The following is a 24,278-nucleotide window of genomic DNA, read 5'->3' on the forward strand; positions in this document are numbered from 1 at the left end:
TAACACATTTCATTTGAAACTCCTATGATGAACAGTGGCTGGACTAGCTACAGATAGTTTTTGGAGGAGGAAAGGTTTGGCATTTATGCTGCAGTATTCCCTCAGTGTTTATCCCTCTGAAGAGATCCTCTTTTTTTTTTTTTTCCTTTTTATTGGCTTTTGAGTTTTTTTTTTTTTTTTTTTTTTTTTTTTTTTTTTTTTTTTTGGGGGGGGGGGGGGGAAGGTGCCAATAAGAGGAGAAGATCAGTTCTTAAGTTTAACCTCCAGTGCGGATTTGACTCAGCTTGGCTACTTGCTTTGATGCTTCAGCTGCTGTTATTGAAAAGCTCCCTGGTATCTGCAACAACCTGATAAGTTTAGAACTGCATCACTGAAGTATGCGTAGTGTTAGTCTGTGGTTACATTAAATTATCTGGAAGTAAAATTTAGGGACATAACACTTCTTTTGGAATAGTTTATATTCACCTACTACAGATTTTTGTGAAGTCTTAGATTTGTTTTGACAAAGCAGATTTTGCATTGCATTCCAGCTTTTGAGGGGGCAGTTTCTACTGAGGGCCACCATCCATTAGCTAACATTAATCAGTTTAATAGTAGCCAGCTGCATTTAAATTTTTATTTATTTATTTTTTTACAGAAATTGCCTGCTCAGCTGTTAAGGGTGGTGGGGAGTTACTGGACAAACAGCAATGTGTGTTTTGCTTTGGAATATTGTAGAGAAAATTCTTTGCTATCAAAGTAGTAGACAGCCAGATATCGTAGGATGTGTTCTTTTTTTGTTTGTTTTTAATTGCCTTTTGCTGGTCTTCAGTTAATGCAATTTTCACATTTCTTACAAAGCAGTTGGCTGTATTAATACATTGATAGATAGATTCTGAAAGTTTCAGGCAGATAGTCTGTTACATCTGTTTGGTCCATTTTCTTCTCTGTATAGTATTGCCCAATTTTTATTTTTTTTTCCATTCAAGGTACTGTATAGCCTGATTTGTTTCTCAGCGCATAATTTGCTCTCCTTTTTAGCAGTGTGAAAGATTTTCTGTTTGTGTTCTTGGTTGAAAAGGATGCCTTTGTTTTGATTGAGACCCAGAGCCTCAAACGTGGGTGCTATGTGAGAGAAGTTGAAAGGATTAAATTTGTGACTCACATCTAGAAGCCTTTCTGAAAAGGTCCATTTTTTTTCTTTCTACCGATTCATTGATGCAACTTTTCTTTTTTGCTCATTTATCCCAGCGTCATTACTGAGCAGTGTAACATGATTTGTGTGACTGCAGACTTCGATTCTTTGGTTTTGTGTTCAAGAATTGGAAGAATTGTAAAGCAGATAGGTTGTTCACTTAACATATGTTTTATTTGTTAATTGAGAGCTCTGTTGTGCAGCATGTACATGAGTATAGAGAGAGAGTTTGACACATCATCAGTACATCCAATTTAATTGATTAATTATCAGTTTTTACATGGACGTTTTTAATAGTGTTTCTATTTTGAACACAAATTGTTATCTATAAATAATCAACTTATTTATTTATTTATTTTTAGGCATTCAGGTTTGGTCATTCGTAAGCCAGTGTTCAAAAGATGCTTTTATACTTCCTGAAAGTAGTATTTTTGTAGGCACCATATTGTATGCTTCGTTCTAAGATAGTGTGTAATATAATTGCTGACCAAAAAAGGACAGCAAGCAAACTGACCTTGTGGAGCTGTCTCTCTCTTTTGAAGAGCAAGAACATACTGCACGAGGGGAGAGGAACAGGTTTTCCATTTCACTCTCATATTAGCAGCAAAGAGGAAATGTTGACTGGTAGAATCTTCTTTTGTTTGAGCAAAATATTTGGAAAGCCATCCTCTCTGATTGCACGTTCTGAAATGCAAGTAATTTAGCATTCCATAATGTTAATAAAAACCTGAATATCAAATCAGAGCTCTGTGGTCTAAAGCGCCTAAGTAGGACAACAAAGGCTTTGTTCTGGTGTTCATTGAAGGAAATAACATTTTCTTAAATGGTTTTGGATGTTGGCTCCATGCCAACAGCACCTTTTTGAAATTTATTTTGGATGTCAGGTTAAAATAGAATAATTACAAAATTAATGGAATATGAAAAAGGCTTTTTCAGAATGGTGTAGTTTTATGCACACTTACAACAGTGCTTCAGAACTAAAAGCACTGTGATAACCATCTCCCTCTTCACGTACACAAACAAAGCATATGCAGCTCTTCTAAAAACAATAGCAGGAATGTGACCTTATTTGACAGAAAGCAATTATTGCTGAAATGCCCAGATGGGGTAAATTTGGCTGGTTTCCCAAATGTTTTGAAATCTTGTCTTTAGTCCCATTTCTGTCTCTTCCCTGTTAATGTGGTTCTTTAGTGAAGCATCGGGGGGAAGTGGTTGGGTTTTCTCTGGTGAAGAGAGGATCCAGAGAGCACGAGGCTAGCAGTGGAATAGGATGGCTGTTTGGCGTGCCTCTATGTTGACACTGTCAGTGCACGAACAGCCGTGGTTAGCTTGTGGTGTGAAATGCTGAGAGCAGCAAGGCAAGATTTGAGAGCAACCTGAATCCTTTTATATTCCTCAAGCTCGTAGCTCTTTTTTATTACTCCCATTGGTTGTATATGGGTGTATAATCTTGATATCTATTTTAATGAATACGTTTTCCTTGAGTCTTCAGCTATGCAGCACTTTGGTGTTCTTTGATTTAACTTTAGATCATCCTATTGCATTTTGAAATCGGACTTAAATTGGTAATACTAAAGGTTGACAATAATTCATCAGGTTCGGACATGTTACTGAATCAGCTTCTGATAAATACCCTTCATTCCACACTTCCTTATGTAAATTAAGTCTTGCTTTTAAGAGCTTCTTTGGCTTTTTTTTCCCCACTGTTTTGTGGGGTTTTGTTTGTTTGTTTTTTAATTTATGTGAAGCGTATTTGATTTCAGCTTATACTGAACACACAAACTTTGATGTTGCAGTTGCTTCTATTTTGGGGTTATTAAGTAACTGTTAGAGAAAATTTGCAGGAAATGCTTGAACTGAAAATCATCAATTTTTCCATTGGCAGAATTTTTAGGATCCATAGAAGTAGATAAATACTGAATGAAGTGAAGGATTAGTTTTGGAGATGATTTAAACTATTAATAATCACACAACCATTTTTTTTTCCAAGTCTTGTTTATTTTTGGTTCTCCTGTTTGCTTTGTGCATTTGCTTTACCATAACTTTTTTAGTGGGTAAGGGCAAGTTTGCTTTCTTTGGAATCTTTGCTAGAGCTGAGGATGAACTTTGTGTATAGATTTATTTAATAAATGTTTTTCATATGCAGGCTACACCCGACTTAGTCATGCTGAAATTTGCATTATTTTTATTTCAGTGGGCAATCTTAAAAGTGGAATTACTTTTTCATAGCAAATGAAATTACTACTACTTGTGTTTTAAAATGCCAAGTGCATCTGTTTTGTTGAACAGTCCTTTCCCTTAGTTATATGATACTAATCTCTAGTTATGTCTTCACCATCTAGGTGGAAAATATCCACTTTTTTGATGGGAGTATTTTTAGGGGGAAAAAGGTGTTTGCTTTGTGAAAGTGATCAAAGGCTGCGCACAACTTAAATGAAGATATTTAGAGCTGTGTTTGCAGAAAGAGCTAGATGTGTGCCTGCATATATGGCTCACTGTTCCGGTATATGGCTGGTGTATACACACATGTATGACTGATTTGTAACTTTAGTGACTTCTATCCAAGTAGAAAGCGTTCCCTCAAAGTACAACTCTTAAATTATATGTCATTTCTGGTATTGGTGTGATTTTTAACTAACTGTCAGTATTTGTGTTTCCTTTTGTTTTTAAGGATCAGTTCGATAACTTAGACAAGCATACGCAGTGGGGCATTGACTTCTTGGAGAAATATGCAAAATTTGTAAAAGAAAGGATAGAAATTGAGCAAAACTATGCAAAACAACTGAGGTAAGTTTTTATTATTATTGTTCGTTTTAAAAGGCTCTTAACGGTTACTTAAAATCACGTGATGGGATTTCATGATTAAAGACTATTTTTTCATTTACCGAGCAAATTAGATCATTAGTTCTTTTCATGACAAACAAGATTTTCTTTATCAGTCCAAAACAAAATTATCTTTGGGTGTGTGATTACTTGCTTGTTTGTTTTCCTCTCTGTCCCTGCCTCTCCTCCCATCCATCACTTAAATCTTTGAATTTAAGAGTCTTAAGACTCAAATTTTAAGATTAAAACCAAAACACTGATGTTTTTTTTCTATCTGCTTGTTTGGTGCAAAGTGCTTTGTCCAAATCTACATTTTCTCTGTGTTCAACCAGCTTCAAGCCTCTGTAATTCAAGCCTCAGTAATTAATTTCTCATGTTGAAATTGGCAAGAGCTTCACTACGTTTTGTTTAGAAATCTGAATGAAATCACTGACAAGAACTTTAGAAAGCAGCAGTTCTTCGTGTCCTTAGAGCATGCCATTGTGATAGCTAATGATACCTTTGGGTAAGACTCCATAACCCAAACACCCTTTGTCTTTTTTCTCCAGTTTATATTCTGTTGTGGCCAAGTGAAAGATCTAGGTCTAATAGGAGTTTCCCCTCTTAGTGATAGGGGATCATAAAAGAAGAGTAGTTGCAATGAAATGGCATAGGAACCCACTTTCAGAATTAAGTGGGATTGAGTTTCACCAAAAAGCACGCACTACTTGAAGACCAAGGTTTAAAATAGGATACTCCTGTGCAGTTGGTTTTAACTGTTATCTGTAACTGTAAAGGGAAGTTTGAAACATGCAGAGTTTGAAAGTTTGAAACCCAGTTTTGATTTCAGTTGTTTGTTAAAAAATGGGATTGTGCTTAATTTGCTTAATTTTGCATTTATATGCTTTCCTTAAATAGTACGAAGAAAAGCCATTTTGCTTAATTACATTTAAAGGTTAATTTCTGATAGCTAGCAAGATGACATTAGTACTCCAGGATTTAACTACAAATAGGAAATCATTGCTGTGTAGCATTTTACTCTTTTGGGTAAAACTATTGATTTTTCTCAAAGCATCTTTCAAAAACAGGAGTTATGTCAAGTACCCCTTCTGTCAGATGACTGGGCTGACTGCGTATGTGCAGTAAGTATGGCAGTTTCAGGAAGCACTGGCCTTGCTGCACACTTGTACGGTGCATGCATGCACTTCTTGCTTGCTGCCAACGAGGGTCTGGACAGCATACACACACAAGGGTGACTGATTTTCTGCCAGCAGACCAGTTTGTGAATCCACTGTTAGACAGTCTTTCTTGCCTGGGTATTCCCTGGGGGAGAACTGATTGTTAGTAGTGCGCTGTCTTGTGATATTACTTTGATTTCAACCATCATTTATCTTTAGGACAATTACTGGTGTTACCATGTAAAAGGGAAGTGTCATGAGGCCCCGTGGGAAACTGAGATATGTAAAGTTTTCATTGCCAGCAAAGTTAGCCATTCTGTAGCTTACCCCTTAGAAACAGAGAGAAGGTAATTGGGACTGTGGTGCTGGTAAGTTTTAATGCTAGCAGCATATGACCTGTAGGTAGGATATTAATACCTGTAAGAGCAGTTTTTTTAATAATTTTTCCCTCTTGCAATGAAACAAACCCTGGCAATTATAGTGATGAGAATCTCTCACTAAAGAACTTTGTTATTTATTTTGGCTTTATTTAGCAGATGTATGAACTATACAGAAAATGGTCACCTCATGGTAGTTTGTTGGCTGTATTAGTATTTGGATGGGAGACAGAAAAAAAAAAACAACAAGTTTAATGTGGGATGTAGTACTAGCAATGTATGATGGCAGGTTCGTTTGTTTTCTGGCCTACCATATGGCCTACCACCTCATCGGTGGTGGGCCTCCAACATCTTGTTGAGGTGGAACTTATTTTATAGCCTTAAATCCAAGGATGTAAACTTGAATTAATTTTTTGTAACAGTTTTCACAAATTAGAGTGCATGTCCTGGCAGAAATTCATGTTCACTTAGTGCATACCCTTGCATTTTTGATAAAGTATTTTTTTTGTATACAGTCATAACTTAGTGATGACATGTACCCAGTTGGCAACAGCTGTTCCAAATCTCCTAGGAGATGGCAAGCAAGTGATGCACATGTAGCATATGAAGAGCTGTTTGAATGAACTCACAATGTTGTTACTGAAACTGATTGAAGTTGATGGTTGCTGAGTAATTCCAGACATTACTTGTGAGAATTCTGTCCAAATGTTTTGCCTAAGTTACAAGTTATTCTTGTTATTCTTTGATATGCAGTTGTTGATGCTCGGAAGTGTAAGAAAAACTGGCACAATTCAGGAAACCTTGAATGTCTACAGAAAAGAAAAACTGTCTGTAAAGATTGTTCTGTCTTTGCAATATACTTCGTTCTGAAAAAAAAAACCAACCTTTATTTTTTTTTGAGCTAACAAAAAAAAAATCTTAAGCTTTGTGTAGCTTAAGTCTCAACTAACATATTATGGTGCCCCAAGGAAAGTGAGGTTTATTATAGGTTGTTAATGAGTTACAGGGATGTGAACAAGGACAAACATACTGCAATATGCATTGCTGCAGATTCATAGATTTAATTTTGATTACACAACTGCTTAAATTGTCCTTTTTTTATAAGTGGGGAAAAAAAAAGCAACACAACATACTAGATAGATTATGTGACAAATAACTGGGCAAGTAGTTGAATTTTGTAATTGCATTCTCAGATGCTGCTTTTGATCAGCAATATTGCTTAAAAGAGGTGAGGTGAAGTTCTGCTTTGTTTACTACCATGTTACCACATGCAAAATAATTCTGAAGGTTTCTTCCTTTTTTTTTCTTTTAACTGTCTGAAGCATTCCAACTCTTGGGAAGATGGAATTCAACTTTCCTTAATGCTAGGTGGTAATACAAGTTACACCTGTAGTTACAGATGAAGCTACCACGCAGAATAAGATTTCTGAATTTGAAGAAATTTAATTTGAAGAAAAAAATTGTGATTATTCTTGAACTAGTTGTTTCTCTTTAAAACTCAACATTATAGTCTGAAGAGATTTCTAGTTGATCTGAGCAAATGCATTTTTCATGTTTTTTTTTTTTTTTTTTTTTTTTATTCTGCGTGCCATTAAGTGTCTTTTTTTTTCTAAATAAGATAATAATATATGTGTATGTTTAGTCAAATTGAGACTTAGTAACCAAATTTTTATATGCAGAATCTTGGAAACATTATTTAAAGTCTATGTAAGCTCAAATGTGAAGTTGTGTTCAGTTCTCAGATACCTTTTTCTTCGGTTGGAGCTGAGGCTGTTAATGATCTTCTAAATACAAACATGGCAGTTTTTTTCTAGTGGTATTTCTGTAAGTCAAAACATTCTTAATGGTTACAAGGCTTTGTAAACCCAAGTTCCATCTTACAATTTTTTAAGACTCATGCATTCAGTTGAAGGCTTTTTCCGATACGATGTTATTACTAAATACAGTAGTACATTGTCATTGTTTTCACCAATTCTATATGTAGATATGCAGTCACAGAACACTATTGAAATGATTGCTTCACATATAAATATGAAATGCCTTTAATTTCTTACTGCATTTTAAAATTAATTTCTGAAAGCAGGCTTCACTGTGCCCCCAGTCTCCTGTAATATGATGTAGGGACTGTAGAAGTTTAATATAAAGAGATGTCACAGTGCTTGAGCATTTACTTTGACATAAATTCTTCGATATTGATGCTGCTGCCCCAGTTCTTTACATTGTGTTAGATGACTGAATAAAATTCAGTTATGAGTTTTTGTATGTCTGTACAAATGTAAATATTTTATGTACATGGCTATAAATAATTTAAATGTATTAAGTAAGGTGGCATTTGAAACTTGTGGCTACATGACTAAGGTAGTTTTTCTCTTAAAAATTAGTAATAAAGTCCAGCTGATTTCTCCTTGGTATTTAACCAGAGACCAATTTGTACCGCGAAGAGAGTTTGATAAAATTACAGGGTCATCACAATTGGGTGTGATTAGTCCTGTATGAAATCTGCTTCCAGATGTGTGTAAGTCAGAGTGTGGCAGAAGACTAGATTGTATTTCCAGAGAATATTAACCTGTCATCACTCTGCACTATTCTAAAGATATATACAGCAGTTTATCCAGTAAATTTGGTTCCGTTCTGATAGTCTGCAGCTACTTCTTCAATTTTCTTTAAACCTGACTCAGATCTGTTACTTGCATTTTTTGGTTTTCATTCCTTGAAATAAAAAGAAAATTGGAAGAAAAATGGAGATTCTGCGTTTACTTTTAATTTAATTGCCAGATGCCCACAATGCTGATTTGGCCCAGTGTATTTGTGAGTTCATTCATTTGTCTTTGGAGTAGATTGTTAAATGTGGCAGTCCAAGACTGCTATGACCATCTTCTTGAAGGACTTAGGCTCAGAGAAAGCTAGCTCATAGTATTGTTTCAGAGACCTTCGTCATCTCTAGCATGTCCACCAAAATTGCTAGGTTATGTTATCTGCTAAGATAATTAATATATCAGACTGGCTCATGGTCATTTTTGATCACAGCTCAACTTAGCTCAATTTATGGGCTGATGAAGGAACAAAGTTTTTCCTATTCCATTGGTAGGTTTTCATTTTGTCTCCTTCCAGTTATAGTATGAAGTAAACTCTCCCTAAAAGTACAGGAGAACTTAGCAGAGTGGCAAGAGTTACTTGGTAAGGTAAACTCTTAATTATTTTCATATTTTTTACTTTTAAGCTCTCTAATTTCTCAGCCAATACATACGCATGTATGTATATTATTCTGTGTATTTTACATGTGCATATACATATATATACATACAAACACGCACATAAAACTCAGTATGCACTGTTGGGGGCCAGTACAAATCTGACTGGGAGTGGAGGTAAGTTGTTCATAGTTTATCCTGCTCTAATTAGGGATTGAGAGGGACTGCTGTTAATTTCCGCTGAAGCATTGTCAGGCCTGCTCTTCTAATAAGAATGTATTTAAATGAGTCTTCCAGTCTGAGGCAGGAATGCTCTTTGGAAATGAACCAAGTGACTTGTATCCATTTGTGGTTGTGTTCACTTGTGGAGAAGTCTGAAAGTATGCAAACTAGATTTCTTCGCGGGGAAACTGAATTGTGGGAAGCGCACCTATTCTGTAAATGCTGGTGGGTGCTCATGGAAATGGCTAGAACTGGTCTGAACTAGAACCTCCAGAAATTCATGTACTGCAAACAGTACTCAGCACTATTACTCTGCTTTAAAGGTCTGCTTAAAGATCTTAGCCACTCTGATTGCTGCTGTACACATATCATAAGGTTGCCAGGTTTTGGAAAAACTAGTCTAGAGCCATACTTGGGGTCCTGAGACCTATGTTTAGATAAAAATGTTAAAGATTGTTATGTCCACTTTAAAGTGTCAGTTGGCTCCTCTTTGAAATAAAACTTGACTCTTCAGATTCACCTTCATCCTTAACTTCTAGTCAACCTGTGTTTTTTCAAAGATTTAATTTCTCTGGTATCTTTCTAACTGTTGGTGTTCACTTGTAAAAAGCTTTTATGCTTCACTGTTCACATGAACACTTGCTTTTTCTTTTAGCTATAAACTCTGCGTTTGCTTGTTAGTTCATATTTATTTATTAACTTTGATTGTTGTACTTTGTACTGTTTATTGAACCTTGAAGTACTTCTGTCCTGCCACTTTAAACTGTATGTGTGGTGGTTTTTTTTTCTTTTTTTCTTTTTTTTTTTTTAAGTCATTTCTTTTCTCTTGTAACACCCCTGAAAATCTTCCCTTGAAAAGGCTCTTGCATAGTTGCTAAGCTACAGCATTGTATGCCTGGTATGCATTTCACCTTCTGAATAATAATAAGTTGAATTTCAGGAGTTTCCCAGTAATTAATAAGCACTGAGTAGCAAAGCAGAAGTGTAAGGGAAAACGAAACATGGGAAAGTTACTTAGCTAAGAAGATTATTAAATCTTTTTTTTTTTTTTCCTTTTGACTTTATGAATTTTGCAGTCCAAATGTCTCCTTTTAATCCCTACTGAGTTGATGAGATGGTTTGTAGCAACCAAAGTCACAGGCAGCCAGTGGGAATGGAATACAAAACATACGTGCAGGATTTTGTTTCATATTCTTCTGTAGTGTTGAGGGGTACAGATTGCTTTTACTGTCCAGTTCTTGGCTGTTTCTGAGGAAAGTGTTTTGAACTAGATTAGATTAGTAGCAGATGCGGGCTACTAATTAAGAATTAGTCTAAGAAGTCAAAGGCCGGTTGTCTCAATTACTACAGGACAGATGGAAGAATTGTGTTCAGAGGGCAATTAAAAGACAACTGTTAAAGCAGCTCTGAAGGATGGCATTTTGTACTTAATTTCTTCTTTGGGTAGGTGTCTAAACCAGTGTAATTACAAAATATTGTCCCTTTACACAAAACAAAATTTTGAACGAAGTGTTATTTCATACCAGTTAAAAAACGGAACCATTTTTTGTATAGTTCAGGTTCCTTTCTCAAGAACACACTGAGAATTTTGCCCTGACAAGCTCATGGCAAACATGATGAGGGGAGAGCGGTGGATATCATCTACCTTGACTTTAGCAAGGCTTTCGATACTGTCTCCCATGACATCCTAACAGCAAAGCTGAGGAAGTGTGGGATAGAGGAGTAGACAGTAAGGTGGGTTGGGAACTGGCTGAGTGGCCGAGCTCAGAGGGTGGTGATCGGCAGCGCAGAGTCTGGCTGGAGACCTGTGACTAGCAGTGTTCCCCAGCGGTCGGTGCTGGGTCCGGTCTCGTTCAACATCTTCATCGACAACCTTAACGAGGGAATAGTGTCTGCCCTCAGCAAGTACGCTGATGACACAAAGCTGGGAGGAGTGGCTGACACGCCAGAAGGCTGTGCTGCCATTCAGTGAGACCTGGACCAGCTGGAGAGATGGGCAGGAAGAAACCAGATGAGGTTTAACAAGAGCAAGTGTAGAGTCCTGCACCTGGGAAGGAACAACCACATGTATCAGTACAGGCTGGGGGACGACCTGCTGGAGCAGAGCTCTGAGGAGAAGGACCTGGGGGTCCTGGTGGACGACAGGTTGACCATGAGCCATCAGTGTGCCCTGGTGGCCAAGAGGGCCAATGAGATCCTGGCGTGCATGAACAGGAGCATGGCCAGCAGGTCAAGGGAGGTGATCCTCCCCCTCTACTCTGCCATGGTCAGGCCTCACCTGGAGTACTGTGTCCAGTTCTGGGCTCCCCGGTACAAAAAAGACAGGGATCTCCTGGAAAGAGTGCAGCGGAGGGCCACAAAGATGATATGGGGCCTGGAGCATCTTCCCTATGAGGAAAGGCTGAGAGACCTGGGGCTGTTCAGCCTGGAGAAAAGGAGACTGAGAGGGGATCTCATCAATGTGTATAAATAGCTGAGGTGTGGGAGACAGAGGGATTTGGCCAACCTCTTTTCAGTGGTTTGCGGGGACAGGACAAGGGGTAATGGCCACAAAACTGAGCACAGGCAGTTCCGCACCAACACGAGAAAGAATTTCTTCATGGTGAAGGTGACGGAGAGCTGGAACAGGCAGCCCAGGGAGGCTGTGGAGTCTCCTTCTCTGGAGATATTCAAGGCCCGTCTGGACGCCTACCTGGGCAGCCTGCTCTAAGGAACCTGCTTTGGCAGGGGGGTTGGACCCGATGATCTTTCAAGGTCCCTTCCAACCCCTACAGTTCTGTGATTCCGTGAAAAGGCTGTTAAATAAAGAACACTTTTTTATGTCTAGTCACTGTGAAATAGAGGTTTTAAAGTGCTTATGAATATATTGTTCTAGGTCAAAGTGACTTAGGACTTTGTTACTTTAGGGACCCATACAAGATTATAAAGGGAAGTCATTGAAATTAAATTCCTTGTTTGTGCAGTTTACTGTATGTATGCCTTTTCAAAAGACACTCTAAAGTAGTGTACTTTTTTTTCTTCCTTAATAGAAATCTGGTTAAGAAGTACTGTCCTAAACGTTCATCCAAAGATGAAGAACCCAGGTAAAAATATGCATTTCAAGTTCTATGTGTAAGAAATAAGGACTGCAATATACTCTGTTTACTTGTCTCTTTATGGACTTTTATTTATTTTGTTTAAGAAAAAATAGTGAACTAGCTAAGACAACAAAAGAATTCTGCTTGGCTTTTCACACTTCTGTTGTAATTCTTAATCATGAAGCATCACTTCTGTTTCATTAGTATTTTAAAGTAGTAAACATGGCAGGCTGTACTTGCTCTGTTCCAAATTAGTCTTCAGCGAGCTGAAAGTCTGAAAGCAGAAGTTTAGTATGCTCTGTACATGCTACTGCATTTTGTTGTTATTGTTTTTAATAGAAGAGCAACGATTACCCTTAGGCTATGGTGCAGTAGACTTTTCTTCAGTGTATTTGTATTGCAGTACGAATATAGCTATTCAGGTTTGAGACTTGAGAATAAACAAAACTCTTATTTTTGGCAAGGAGAGCTTAGGCCTCTTAAGCTGCTGACTTGCTTTGACTCCAGAGACAAAATAAGCTTGTATGATAAATAATTATAAAGTTGTTTAGCATAAATTGCTCCTCTACAGTTAAACAAAGAGAGGTGCTTGTTTTGCTGTCCATATCCATTACCATTTTTTAATTTAGAAAAGCACAATACTTTTTTCCTGTAGGGATAAACACTTATGAATGAAAGAATGTGGGCTAAGTTTCAGGTTGTGACCAGAGCACATGCTGTGCACAGAGTGCCTGGGAATCTATGCTAGGATTTCCTCTAGCTTTTTTGACTCTATTTAAAGATCCTGGGCCACAGGGAACGGGATTTCTAGTTCTAGGATGGCGTATAAATTCCACGAAGCCAAGCCTGTGGAGATGGCAGTATTCCACAGTTAAAGAGAGAAAGACGTATATTTTAATGTGGTGCCTGTTTTTTTTCTTTCTTTCTTCCCTTCCACACACACTTTCTACCCTTTGCCCCTCCTCTTCCCCCCTTTTCAGTGCCAGCCATAGTGGCACCTTACTTCCAGCCAGGAGGTGGGCAGGCAAACAGGCAGCTGTCTCCAGAGCTCATAGCAAACTTGTTCTGTAGATCATCCATCGGGATGCATTTGAGTGGTATGATTGGCATGTTCCAACCTCAAGACTACCAAGCACATCATCTCTGCAACAAGTTCAGCCTCCAGGCCTAGGGGCGTATATATCTGTTCCCAAGCTCAGGCCTCTCAGTTGGCAGCTTAGGAGATACCACTATACTACAGGGCTTTCCAGGTAGTATTCTTTTTCTTTCTTTTCCATCCACAAAAATCCATGTTCTTATAAAATGTATTTGAAGAGACGTTGCAACATATAGTACGTGCTAGGCTCAATGCAGGCTTTCCCGATTTTCATTTCTGTTGTAATTCAATCATTAAAATAAGGTTTCTTGTAAAATGCATCTGATTTTTTCTTCAATTTAATTAGGAGCAAAGACTGTGTTAAAGGAAATTATTATAAAACCAAGCGCTATCTCACTTTTTGCATATGTCTATATGTGTGTATGTGCTTTCTGTCAGGTTTACTTCATGTATTGCCTTTTTTAACATCCTTAATGAGCTGAATGACTATGCAGGACAACGTGAAGTAGTTGCAGAAGAAATGGGACACAGAGTCTATGGAGAATTGATGAGATACTCTCATGATCTAAAAACTGAGAGAAAAATGGTAATTTCTATATTTTGATTTTATAATAGGGTATCAAAATGGATGTCTTTGAATACTTTATTTACCCAATTTCATGAACTCAGCAATAAATAGGTTTTGTAATACACATAATTAAAGTTATTCATGTATTTCTATGTACTGGTTTACTACAGTTATTAAAACCTGAGAATTGATATCTTGGGAGACAGTGCTTACTGGTAGCTTTTTTGCCAAAGTAAATTTCATATGTGGTACTGTTCTTGCATCATTAATAATAATGTCTTCCAAAGAATACTGGTAGCTACTGGAGATGTGTGTTGTAGTGCATAAACTAGAGCACAAACTAGATAATGGTAATAGTAATAAAAAAGAATATATATATATATATATATATATGTAAATCAAACTTATTTCTGGTGTTTTTAGCATCTTCAGGAAGGGCGAAAGGCTCAACAATATCTGGACATGTGCTGGAAACAGATGGATAATGTGAGTTGGGGGGGGGGTCTATCACATTAATAATACGCAATTTGTAAATGGAACTGATGTCATCTCCCTTGTTTAGACTTTAACGTTTAGTTATTTTATTGAATGGCCAAATCAGACTTAGTAATGCCCAAAATACATTCCAAAGTGTTTGTAGTTCACTGCTTAAAAAATTCTTCTGCAAACAGCCATTTAGTGTGTGTATGTGGAGACTTAGTATTTATTCAGCATAAAGGAATTAGGTTTTAAAACGGGTACAGACTTCATTCGTTGCTTCTCAGTGGGCTCCTGTTCAGTAATGAAAATTTATTTCCATGAAGATGAAATCTTAAGTGTTTGACTTGCACTTGAGGGCTTGTTAAATGAGGTCTCTTCAAGAATACCACTGTAAGCCATGATCCTTTCAGGATTTAGAATTACATTTCCACAGAGAATTGCAGAAAGGAAATTTCTCTAGAACAGTTTATAGGCAGTGGTTTTAATGATTAGAAAATATAAAACAAGTATGTTCACGATGTATTCTGATATTCTGCTGTTTCTGTGTCTTTGAAATTTATTGTCTTTGATCCAGATTGTTGTGAAGCAAAACTGGAAAAGTGAATTTCTGCTTTGTTGTTGTGGACTCAGATAAGCACTGTCTTGGGTCAGTGTCATGTCAGAGAGGTTTAATTCATGGTCAGATGATCAGAATAGAAGCAGGTGTGAAGATGCTGAATAATACTTAAAAAAAAAAAAAAGATACTTGAAGATATCTTTCATCCAGATAATTCCCAGAGTTCAGTTCAGTCAATCAGTTGTGTTCTGTGCATGGTATTTACTCGAGTGCAAGGCGACTCTGAAATTCATACAGCCTTTAAAGGGGCACATTAACCTCAATTGCCTGACTCTGCTATGAAGCAGGAGTGCAGTGCTCACACAATCTCTATTGCCTGTTTGACTCTAGAGATACTAACATCTTGAGCTGCAGAAGTTTTTCCTACAGCAGCTATCTGGACAACAGCCAGATTTATTTAACATCAGGTATATCGAGTACTGTTGTCTATGCTGCTTACAGCTACTTCAGTTGATATGAATACTGATGATAATGGATGAATATGCTAAGATCTCATAATAGAGATAAATCCTTCTGATTACCTTCAGAATAATTTAGTTGAATTTATTGAATTAAATTGAGTGTTTAAGATGTTAACTTTAAATTTTACAAATATAATTCAGGATTTGAGTTTTTTGCCTACCCTCCAACTTTCATTTAGGTTATTGAAGTCAGGCTAAACAGTGAACTTACCTGTTTTCTAATTTGCTGATGTTGCTTGTAATAGGTTATTTTGTATTTTGGTTTTCTGATATTTTATAGCGTAATTACAGTTGCTTTCCTGTTGCTACTTAAAGGAAACAGTTTGTATATAAAAAACAGGTGAATATATTTGATACTTGTTGCATGCTCCTATGAGAACAGTCTGTTTACTTAAATAAAAGTACTTAGAGAGTTTAAGGTCTTCATTTAAAGGAAGCTTTGATATTTAGAATTCAAAGTTGCTATACAAAACCAAAATGGGATAGTGGCTGTAGGAGGAGTAAGTTTGTGTTTTTTTTAGAGCAAAAAGAAATTTGAGAGAGAATGCAGAGAGGCAGAGAAGGCGCAGCAAAGCTATGAAAGACTGGACAATGACACTAACGCGACAAAGGCTGATGTTGAAAAGGTAAGAGCAGTGCCGTGTTTTTTTTAATGTGTTTTGTTGTGTGTTTTGTTTTTGTTTTTACTCTCCCTTTTCTATAAGCATAATTTTTTTGTATGATTATCATCAGTATTTGCACAACATCTTTTGTATAAAATGATGTATAAAATATGTTTTCCTATTACATGCAAAATCAAAGGTACAGTAAAATGTAAGAGTGCAGAGAGAGTATGCTTCATTATTCTCAAGATGATGCTGAGTCAGTTATTTTCTTCTTTTTCACTTCTATGTTTTTGGATATGTATTTAAGCAGTGTGGCTAAAATGACCGTTGCTTTCTCTATATGTAACTAGATGTAAGTTGTCAGTATAAATTAAGGGTTGCATTCTTTCTATTTCAATTATAAGGGCATAAATTTCAATGATGATTTTGATTAGTGTTTTTACATAGTTGGTGGTAAGGTAAATTATAATAATGCTATAATGCTATCATATAATAATGCTAAATATCATTGAAAAACACAAGACAATTTTGAATTGATAACACTTTCCTACTAGGCTAAGCAACAGTTAAACCTGCGCACACACATGGCTGATGAAAACAAAAATGAATATGCTGCACAACTACAGAATTTTAATGGGGAACAACACAAACATTACTACATTGTCATTCCTCAGATTTATAAGGTAAAAAGTAAGAAAGTATGACTGGTGTTCTTTAAAGGGGGAATTAGCTTTTATATGTCTCTCTCTCTCTCTTTTTTTTTTTAGTGTTATAGTAGATCATTTTATGAGGAAATTAACATAATCTGATACAGTCTGCATTTTATCACAAGACTTGTTGCTTTCAGTAATTATGCTTAGACTTGCAATGGAAATACTCTTGAGTTTTTTTTATTAAAGTTTTATATTTTAGAGATGTGAAGTATTACTGAAAGGTACAGTAAAATAAAAATTTGCAACAGGAAAGCAAATGTTTAAAACAATCATTTTAGTAGGGTTTGATAACTAGTTCTCTCTTTCTTTTTTTTTTTTTTTAATGCATTGATCTCAGTAGAGTTGTAGAAAAGGACTGGAAAAGGACTATTTCTAGGTGCTTTGTATAACTATTAAATTTTGTTTGATGCTTTCAAAAATAGAGGCTTTCCAACATTAGTTTAAAGTAAAATAGTTGGGGGCCATCAGCTGAGGGAGCATTCAGACACCTAGTGGTCTGTATGTTCAGCCATGTGGCTGTAAAAACTGATTCTGAGACGTGGAATTAGGAAATGAAAGTGAAAACGCTGACTTCATTTGAAGATGTATCAATTTAAGAATGCTTCATATTTTCTCAGCTGATTAAAGAATTTGTTACTATTTTAAGTGGTAAGCAGCACTTCAGCAGATCTGTTATTACCAAACTGAGGGAGTTATTGCAGTCAAGTCCTGGGAGAAACAGCTTGGTTGACCTTGTATCTTGGATAAGAGTTTTTGTTTATTGCCATATTTCTAGGGTTAAAGTCCATTATCATTGTGAGATGTATGTTTTCTGAAATCTCCAGTAAAAACATGAAGTCCTAGTCCTATTTTTTCTTGGGACTACATTTTTTTTATTACTTCCTTGAGAGTGTTGGCTATACATTATACAAGGTATTAATTGGAGAGGATAAAAGTAAAAGCAAAGTTAAAGAAGATGAGATTTCAGGTGGATATACCTATCACCAGAGAAATTATTTTGAAGTGGAAGGAGAGAGTGAGGAGATGTAGAAACTAGTAGAATTTTTTCATTATAGTTTCCATTTTTGCATGAAACAAATATTTTTAACAAGTAGGTGGTTGTAGGCATTATACACAGGCTTTAAAAAAGAATAAAGAGTCCAGTCCTTCACACCATTTAACAAATGAGTATTGACTCATTGTAATCGCTGTTCTGTGCATCTTAAGCCTATGTCTGAAATGACTTATTTTTTTTAAACTTAATTAGCTTCTGTTTTGTAAGGGAAATAAAAAACACTGGGAAAGCACAGAAATTCTGTACTACACTGTGGTGACCACAGTAACTGCATACATCAGGATCAGGAAAAAATCCATAAATAAAAACTTCAATAAAATAATCCTTCTTTGTGCTTGCAGCAACTTCAAGAAATGGATGAAAGAAGGACCATCAAACTCAGTGAATGTTACAGGGGCTTTGCTGACTCTGAGCGCAAGGTTATTCCGATAATCTCTAAATGCTTAGAAGGGATGATCCTTGCAGCAAAATCAGTTGATGAACATAGGGTAAGTAGAATTGAGCTTCTTATTAAATGCACATGAGTAAAGGAACTGATACAGATGCTGTGGAGAGTGACATCACTGTTTAGTCTAAATGGTAGCTTCAACCATTGCTGGTGTCTGTTTTCTTCATGTTTTATTTCTTTCCTTTGATCTGAAGATCTTTAACCATGTTGTGTATGATTTTGGACACATAGCATTGGGTATCATGAAACATCCCAGAATACCAGCATGGTTGGTATCTTCTCCGGTATGCATGAAATCGTACAAAAGAGTGTTCAGTTAACACCCTGTTAGATCTTACTGTATCTAGTTTCTGAGTGTTACCTTAATTTCAGTGCTAATGTTGAAGGATTAGACGGTGGAGTAGTAGCTCGGGCCTAAACCATGTTCTGTTTTAAATCTGTGAGAACCAGAGGGGACTATTTGCTGGGTTCTGAATAGCAGGGTTTACTTTGATTTGCACTGTTGGTAACACTACCGAGAAAAAAGAATATATGCCGTCTTACATTGATCTATCTTCAAGCATGCATTTTGTGTTCTCTGTTTCCCACCTGTGCCATCTTCGTGCTTAAAGGGAAAATCTGTCTCCATGTTTCCCTCTCCTTCTCTCTTGATGCCTTTGCTTGTTTTTCTTTTTAAACTCATTAATATCCCATGTTTAGGACTCCCAGCTAGTGATAGACTGCTTCAAATCTGGTTTTGAACCTCCTGGAGATTTTCCATTTGAAGATTACAGTCAGAATATTTACAGAACTATCTCTGATGGAACCATCAGTACACCAAAGCAGGAAGGAATGAGAATTGATTCAAAAACTACAGTGGGCAAGGCTAAAGGAAAGCTGTGGCTGTTTGGAAAGAAACCAAAGGTAACAATTTTGAAATTACTATTTGGAAAATTAAAATGTAAAGATTCATGGAAGCAGCAATTATTTATTTTACTATAACTTTCCCCTTGCCCTCCACTGTCCTTTTGAAGATGTACAAAGAGATCTGAAGGTTTGGGTAAGGTTGGATATTTATCACATTAAAAATGGGGAAAGCTTTGCAATTTTTCTTCTAGTCATTTGTGTCCTGGAATGTTTTTTATTAGGTATTTGATATTCTGCATGGGTTTAAATAGTGTAAATAAAAGTAGCTTCCAATTTCTGTAATTTCTAAATGGCCATAATTACTTTTTCCAATTGCGTAGAAGAGTTTTTGATTTTGAATGTCAAAATAAACAAAAAAGGTTGCGAGGGAGAGGTATGGTTTGAAAGTGGGGAGACTTCAGATCTCTTTAATATTACAACAAGCAACCTGCTTTTAACTGTCGTGTTTTATATGTGCTTTTATAGAGGAATATTATATAGATTTTTATTAAACTTGCTAGCTTTGAAAACATGTAAGTTTGTCTGAAGAAATTGAAACTTACAATACCTTACTGATAAGACATACTGTTGAATCTCCATACACGTAAATATCCCAGAAGGAGTATTACTAAGAAATAAGTAAAAAATATTCCTAAGCTTGATGGAAAAAAATTGAAAGCAGAGGAATTGCTCCTTTCAATTGATGCTTTCTGTGCTAGGTGCCTTCATGGATCGACAAAAAAGGTTTTCAATACAAGCATGAGCTAGCTATATAAATGCAGGTACATGTTTAAATTTTACGCTAGGATTTTAGTTAGTATTAGAACATACCAGAAAGTCATTTTAATGATTCCCTCACATTTCAGTGAGGTTATTTTAACGCTCCAAACCAGTATTTGCCACTTATTATAGAAAACTATTCTTACAGCTCATTAGTGGTAGGATTTTTTTTAACCAATTGATATTGTTCCAAGCAAGCAGATCTCTACATCTCCTTCTCACTGTTTGTTACGTAACTGCAGCTGTGTTGAAATGAAAATCAATTGTTTACATCTCATGCAGCACAATTAATGTTTGATAGTAGCTTATCATTTCAGTGCATTAGTATATTTATTGCGTTTGGCTGCAGAGATGGGTGGGATTTAACCTGTTCTGAGATCACGACTACTAGTTTGGTAATAAGCCATTTTCCCAAGAATTTTGTCCTCCTTCTGTGGACAGTGAAGCAGCGAAAATCTAAATTGGTTTACAGTCTGAATGTTGGCTTTTACTGCAGTTAAAAGAAATTCCTTTGCATGATGATAGATGAAGAAAGCTGACAGTATTTTTTTTTCCTACTTTTTTTTTTGGTACATAGCATTCAGAGACTCACTCCTACTGTTTCCTATATGGAATCACAGATGTACATATATGTATATGTACTACGTGCACCTCTTCCTGAAATACCTAGAGGAAATGGAAGATTATGTCCGTTTTTTCTCCTACTTTTCTGGGGAGGGATGGATGGATACACTTCAAAAAAGCAGCAGTTGGGAGCAAAATATCTATATATATATCTATATATATATCTATATAATATTAAAATCTATATTGTAACAGAAAAATACAATTGTAAATATTACTGAAAATTTAAGAAATACATTCTTTTATTAGCTAATATAAGGACACCATCACACACACACACACAAACGCTTATTTACTGTAAATGGGATATTTGTGGTAGCATTTGGGCCTTCATTTAACTGGAATTATGGCTGGTCTTGGCTTCCAGATGTACATTTACCTATTTTTGATGTTACCAGATAGAAAAGCCTTTTGGAAAGGGTATTAATTGTGCAGCAGAGGAAACAGAAAAATTGAAATGGGCAAAAGCAGCAGGGGTATAAGAGGAAAAAATGAGAGAAGCAATTTTTTAAAAGGGGGGGAAGAAATCAGAGAAAGCTCTAGGGATTATGTTGATTAGGAATGCCGTTCAGCCATTATTTAAGTCCAATTTGACTACAGAGATTGAGTATACTTATTTTTTAGTCATTCTCTATACATACATGTGGTATTTCTGTGTACATAGCTTACCTGGTAAGGTGAATCAAAATGTATTGATTCACCTTACTGTTCACCTGGTAAGGTGAATCAACATGTGAGCAGGAATGCACAAGCTTCCAGAATGACTCTAACTAAGGTTCATTTAATTCATTTGTAACGGAAAAGAAGAATTAACTGTTCTAAGAGAGGATATAAACAACTTCAGAATATTTTTTGGATCTTGTGGAAGTTGAGTCTAAAGCGTTCTTGAATATTCCTTCATTCTCTGAACCAACCTCTAACTCTGAAGTTGTCATGAAGATTCATGACAAAAACCTTTTAAAAGCAATGCAGTTGTAGTGTAAATGTGTCTGTGGAACGTTACAAGGTGTTTCTGTGTTGGATGGAAATTTTATAAGACAGACTTTTCATTTTAAAATCACTTTGAACATTTGGCTTATTTATTGCTTTCTTTATTTCCACATTAGCCACAGTCCCCACCCCTAACCCCTACTAGTTTATACACATCCAGTACTCCTAATGGGTCCCAGTATCCCATATTCTCCATTGAACCAGTGCATTATTGCATGAGTGACATAAAAACAGGGAAGCCCAGAATTCCTTCTTTCAGAAGCCTCAAAAGAGGGGTAAGTTGGATAACAAGTTGAAATGCATGATGGGCTATGAGCAGTGTGTTTGTGATGTGGCTTTTCTAATGCTCTTCACCCTCATTATAAGGCTTACTCTGTTTAAAGTAACACTTCAGCTACAACGTCACTTTCAGAATACTTCTTTTCATATTACATAGACCTTACCAACATATTAAAATTAAAACAGAAATACCCTTGACAACATTCCAAATACTGGTGCCTAAAATAAAGGTTTTATAAAGAGGGTGCTCAGCATGTGTTTTGATACCTTTTTTCATTGTTGTTCACATTCACAAATGTTTTCCTACCATCATGGAACATAGTTTTGCAGTAATTTATCATTGGGTATATATATAGTCACTATAAAAATCTGACAGATCACATCTTATTGCTGACTTTTAATTGAAATAATAGTAACTGTTGACAAGACTGAACTAAGAGAAGTTTTGTGTATCTTTTGTATATCAAAGGCTACAGCACATGGTGCTTGCAGATTTTGAAATAGTGAAATATTTTAACGCATTTTATGATTGATTGTTTTTCGTCATCCTAGGTCTGTTTAGGTAAAGTTATTGAAAAATTACTACCAAATGCTGCTTTCTGAGATTAATCAGTTCATTTACTGATCTATAATGGCATAACCTGCAAATAGATTTTGCTGGAAGACAGTAAAAGGGAATTGTTAAGTGGTTTTCTAGCAACATTTATAGTTCTAGTGTAAATGTACTGGTGCTTTCCTGTTATGTTGGAGAAACACAGGCTGCCCAGTCTGTGTGTGCTATGATATAGATCCACATAATGAGGTAACTGGATGCATTTGATTATATTTAATTCATTAATTGCTCATATTTGAAAACAAAATCAACGTGCTGTCTCATATGCATTGAGAAAGGCTGGATACTGCAGATGTAATGTGGAGATCAATGCACAACAATGTTGTATTGCAGTAAGCAATTCAGAGGCTCTCTTGCTGTCATTCTGAACCAAAATGAGTTATATTTAAAATTTATTCAAATTTTACATTTATTTTCTTTAAGTCATGTTGTGGTATCTTATTTCAGGCCCTCAGATATTTTTGAATAACCATTCTACCACCACCATTTTTAGAAGATTCTTGTTCTCCTCTAAGTGTTTATGGAGGGCAGTTTCTCCTTTCTCCTTCTGAATTACTTGTGTTGTAATTTATTTTGGTCATGAAGATAATGTTCCTTCTTTAGCACTCAATGTAGAATTTGATTGTACAGTTGCTGAAATAGCAGAGATTTTGATGACACCATTTTTTTGTTTATCAACACCTGGCTCACAAATCAATACCTTACAATATTAGTAGTTCTAGAATCTCTTACTGAAGCAAAAGATCATCTCCTAGCAACTACACAATGCCCATGGAAACTGAAACAGTATTTTAATTTTTTATTCTTAGTAATTCATTGATCATGCTGTAAAACTGTGAACTTAATACACAGTACTCTGTAAAATTAACATGGATTGGCAGTGTCATACAAATCTGGATTAATTCAAATATCCCACAGTATCAGATACTTTAATCTCTATAAATCTTTGAGATGAACACTTCATGTTTTATTTTGAAATACCTTGCAAATATTTTAATAGGTAACACATATATCAAGTGCCTTGAAATGTATACTGTAATTCTAGTAGATTGTGTGTTACGGATCAGATTTATCTTTTTAATACATCTTGAGTCAGTGATAAGTAGATGCTAGCATGATTCTGTTTTGTCCCTGGAAAATGATGTCCAAGTAGTACTGACGGGAAGAACTGTCAAATGGTATTTTAATTTGTTTTGGCTTCTACTGAGATTTATCCATGAGTTGCCATATACCATATAATAAGCATACTGGTTATTTTGTTTTACATGCCCTGTATAAGATGTCACTCAAGGCACTAGAAATTGCAAAACCAGACTGTTATCATTCCGTACTTCGTGCATTAGATTTTTCCTGTCACATGCTGTATAGAGAAAGCAGCACACAGTAGCTTAAGTTGTGACTCTATATAAAAGTAATAGGCTGTTGAAAAGTCTTAAGTGCAGCTCCTCCTTTCGTTTATTAGTACTGTTATTCTTTACTGTTTTTCTTTGAAGTCTTAACATTTCCAGGTAGTGTTAGTGCTTGTGAGAGGTCTTTGCTCAGTGCTACTTGATACATCAACGGATATGTTGTATACATAAAAGTAGTTTGTTCTTATAGCCATTTTATGTCTGTCCTGGTTTCAGTTAGGACAGAAGAGGGAGGAGAGGAGAGGGAGGGTGAGCGAACGGCTGTGTGCCAGGTTAAACCACAACAGTGTCTTTGGACTTTATTGAGGTTTCTACCATGGTAACATTTGCAAAGGAGTGTCATTTTCTTTATGGCTAGAAATTCCAATTTGAAGTGTGTTCTCTAATCAACTGTCACAACAATTGTTGAAGGTCATAAATGATGTCACAGGTAACTGTATTCTAAGTTGCTTGGCCTTCCTCTGGAAAGGCTTGTACTAGGTCATTGATCTTCCAAATGCTGTGACATGTTAAGCCAAAGATTTGACACCTGTCTGTTTTATTTGCTTCCTCTAAGGATGAACTTATCACTCTCTAAATGGCTTTATTTTAATCTAAGTAAAACATTTTTAGGATAGCAGCAATCAAATGCGCTGT

General features: G+C 36.0%; 1 protein-coding gene across 4 annotated transcripts in view; it reads left to right on the top strand.

Annotated features, from left to right (window-relative positions):
* FNBP1L (formin binding protein 1 like) overlaps positions 1 to 24,278 on the top strand; it is a 51,448-nt gene that overhangs the window by 18,685 nt on the left and 8,485 nt on the right. For 2 of the 4 annotated variants that reach the window (XM_027462624.3, XM_027462625.3), the window contains exons 2-10: positions 3,846 to 3,961; positions 11,974 to 12,027; positions 13,556 to 13,703; positions 14,109 to 14,171; positions 15,764 to 15,868; positions 16,402 to 16,530; positions 17,956 to 18,102; positions 18,762 to 18,965; positions 21,458 to 21,616. In XM_027462624.3, coding sequence (XP_027318425.1) covers positions 3,846 to 3,961; positions 11,974 to 12,027; positions 13,556 to 13,703; positions 14,109 to 14,171; positions 15,764 to 15,868; positions 16,402 to 16,530; positions 17,956 to 18,102; positions 18,762 to 18,965; positions 21,458 to 21,616 — 1,125 coding nt within the window. The remainder of the gene's footprint in view (positions 1 to 3,845; positions 3,962 to 11,973; positions 12,028 to 13,555; positions 13,704 to 14,108; positions 14,172 to 15,763; positions 15,869 to 16,401; positions 16,531 to 17,955; positions 18,103 to 18,761; positions 18,966 to 21,457; positions 21,617 to 24,278) is intronic. The other 2 variants (XM_027462627.3, XM_072041842.1) reach the window with 1 other exon arrangement.

Source organism: Anas platyrhynchos, chromosome 8, assembly GCF_047663525.1.
Source record: "Anas platyrhynchos isolate ZD024472 breed Pekin duck chromosome 8, IASCAAS_PekinDuck_T2T, whole genome shotgun sequence".
In the NCBI taxonomy this organism is placed as follows: Eukaryota; Metazoa; Chordata; class Aves; order Anseriformes; family Anatidae; genus Anas; species Anas platyrhynchos.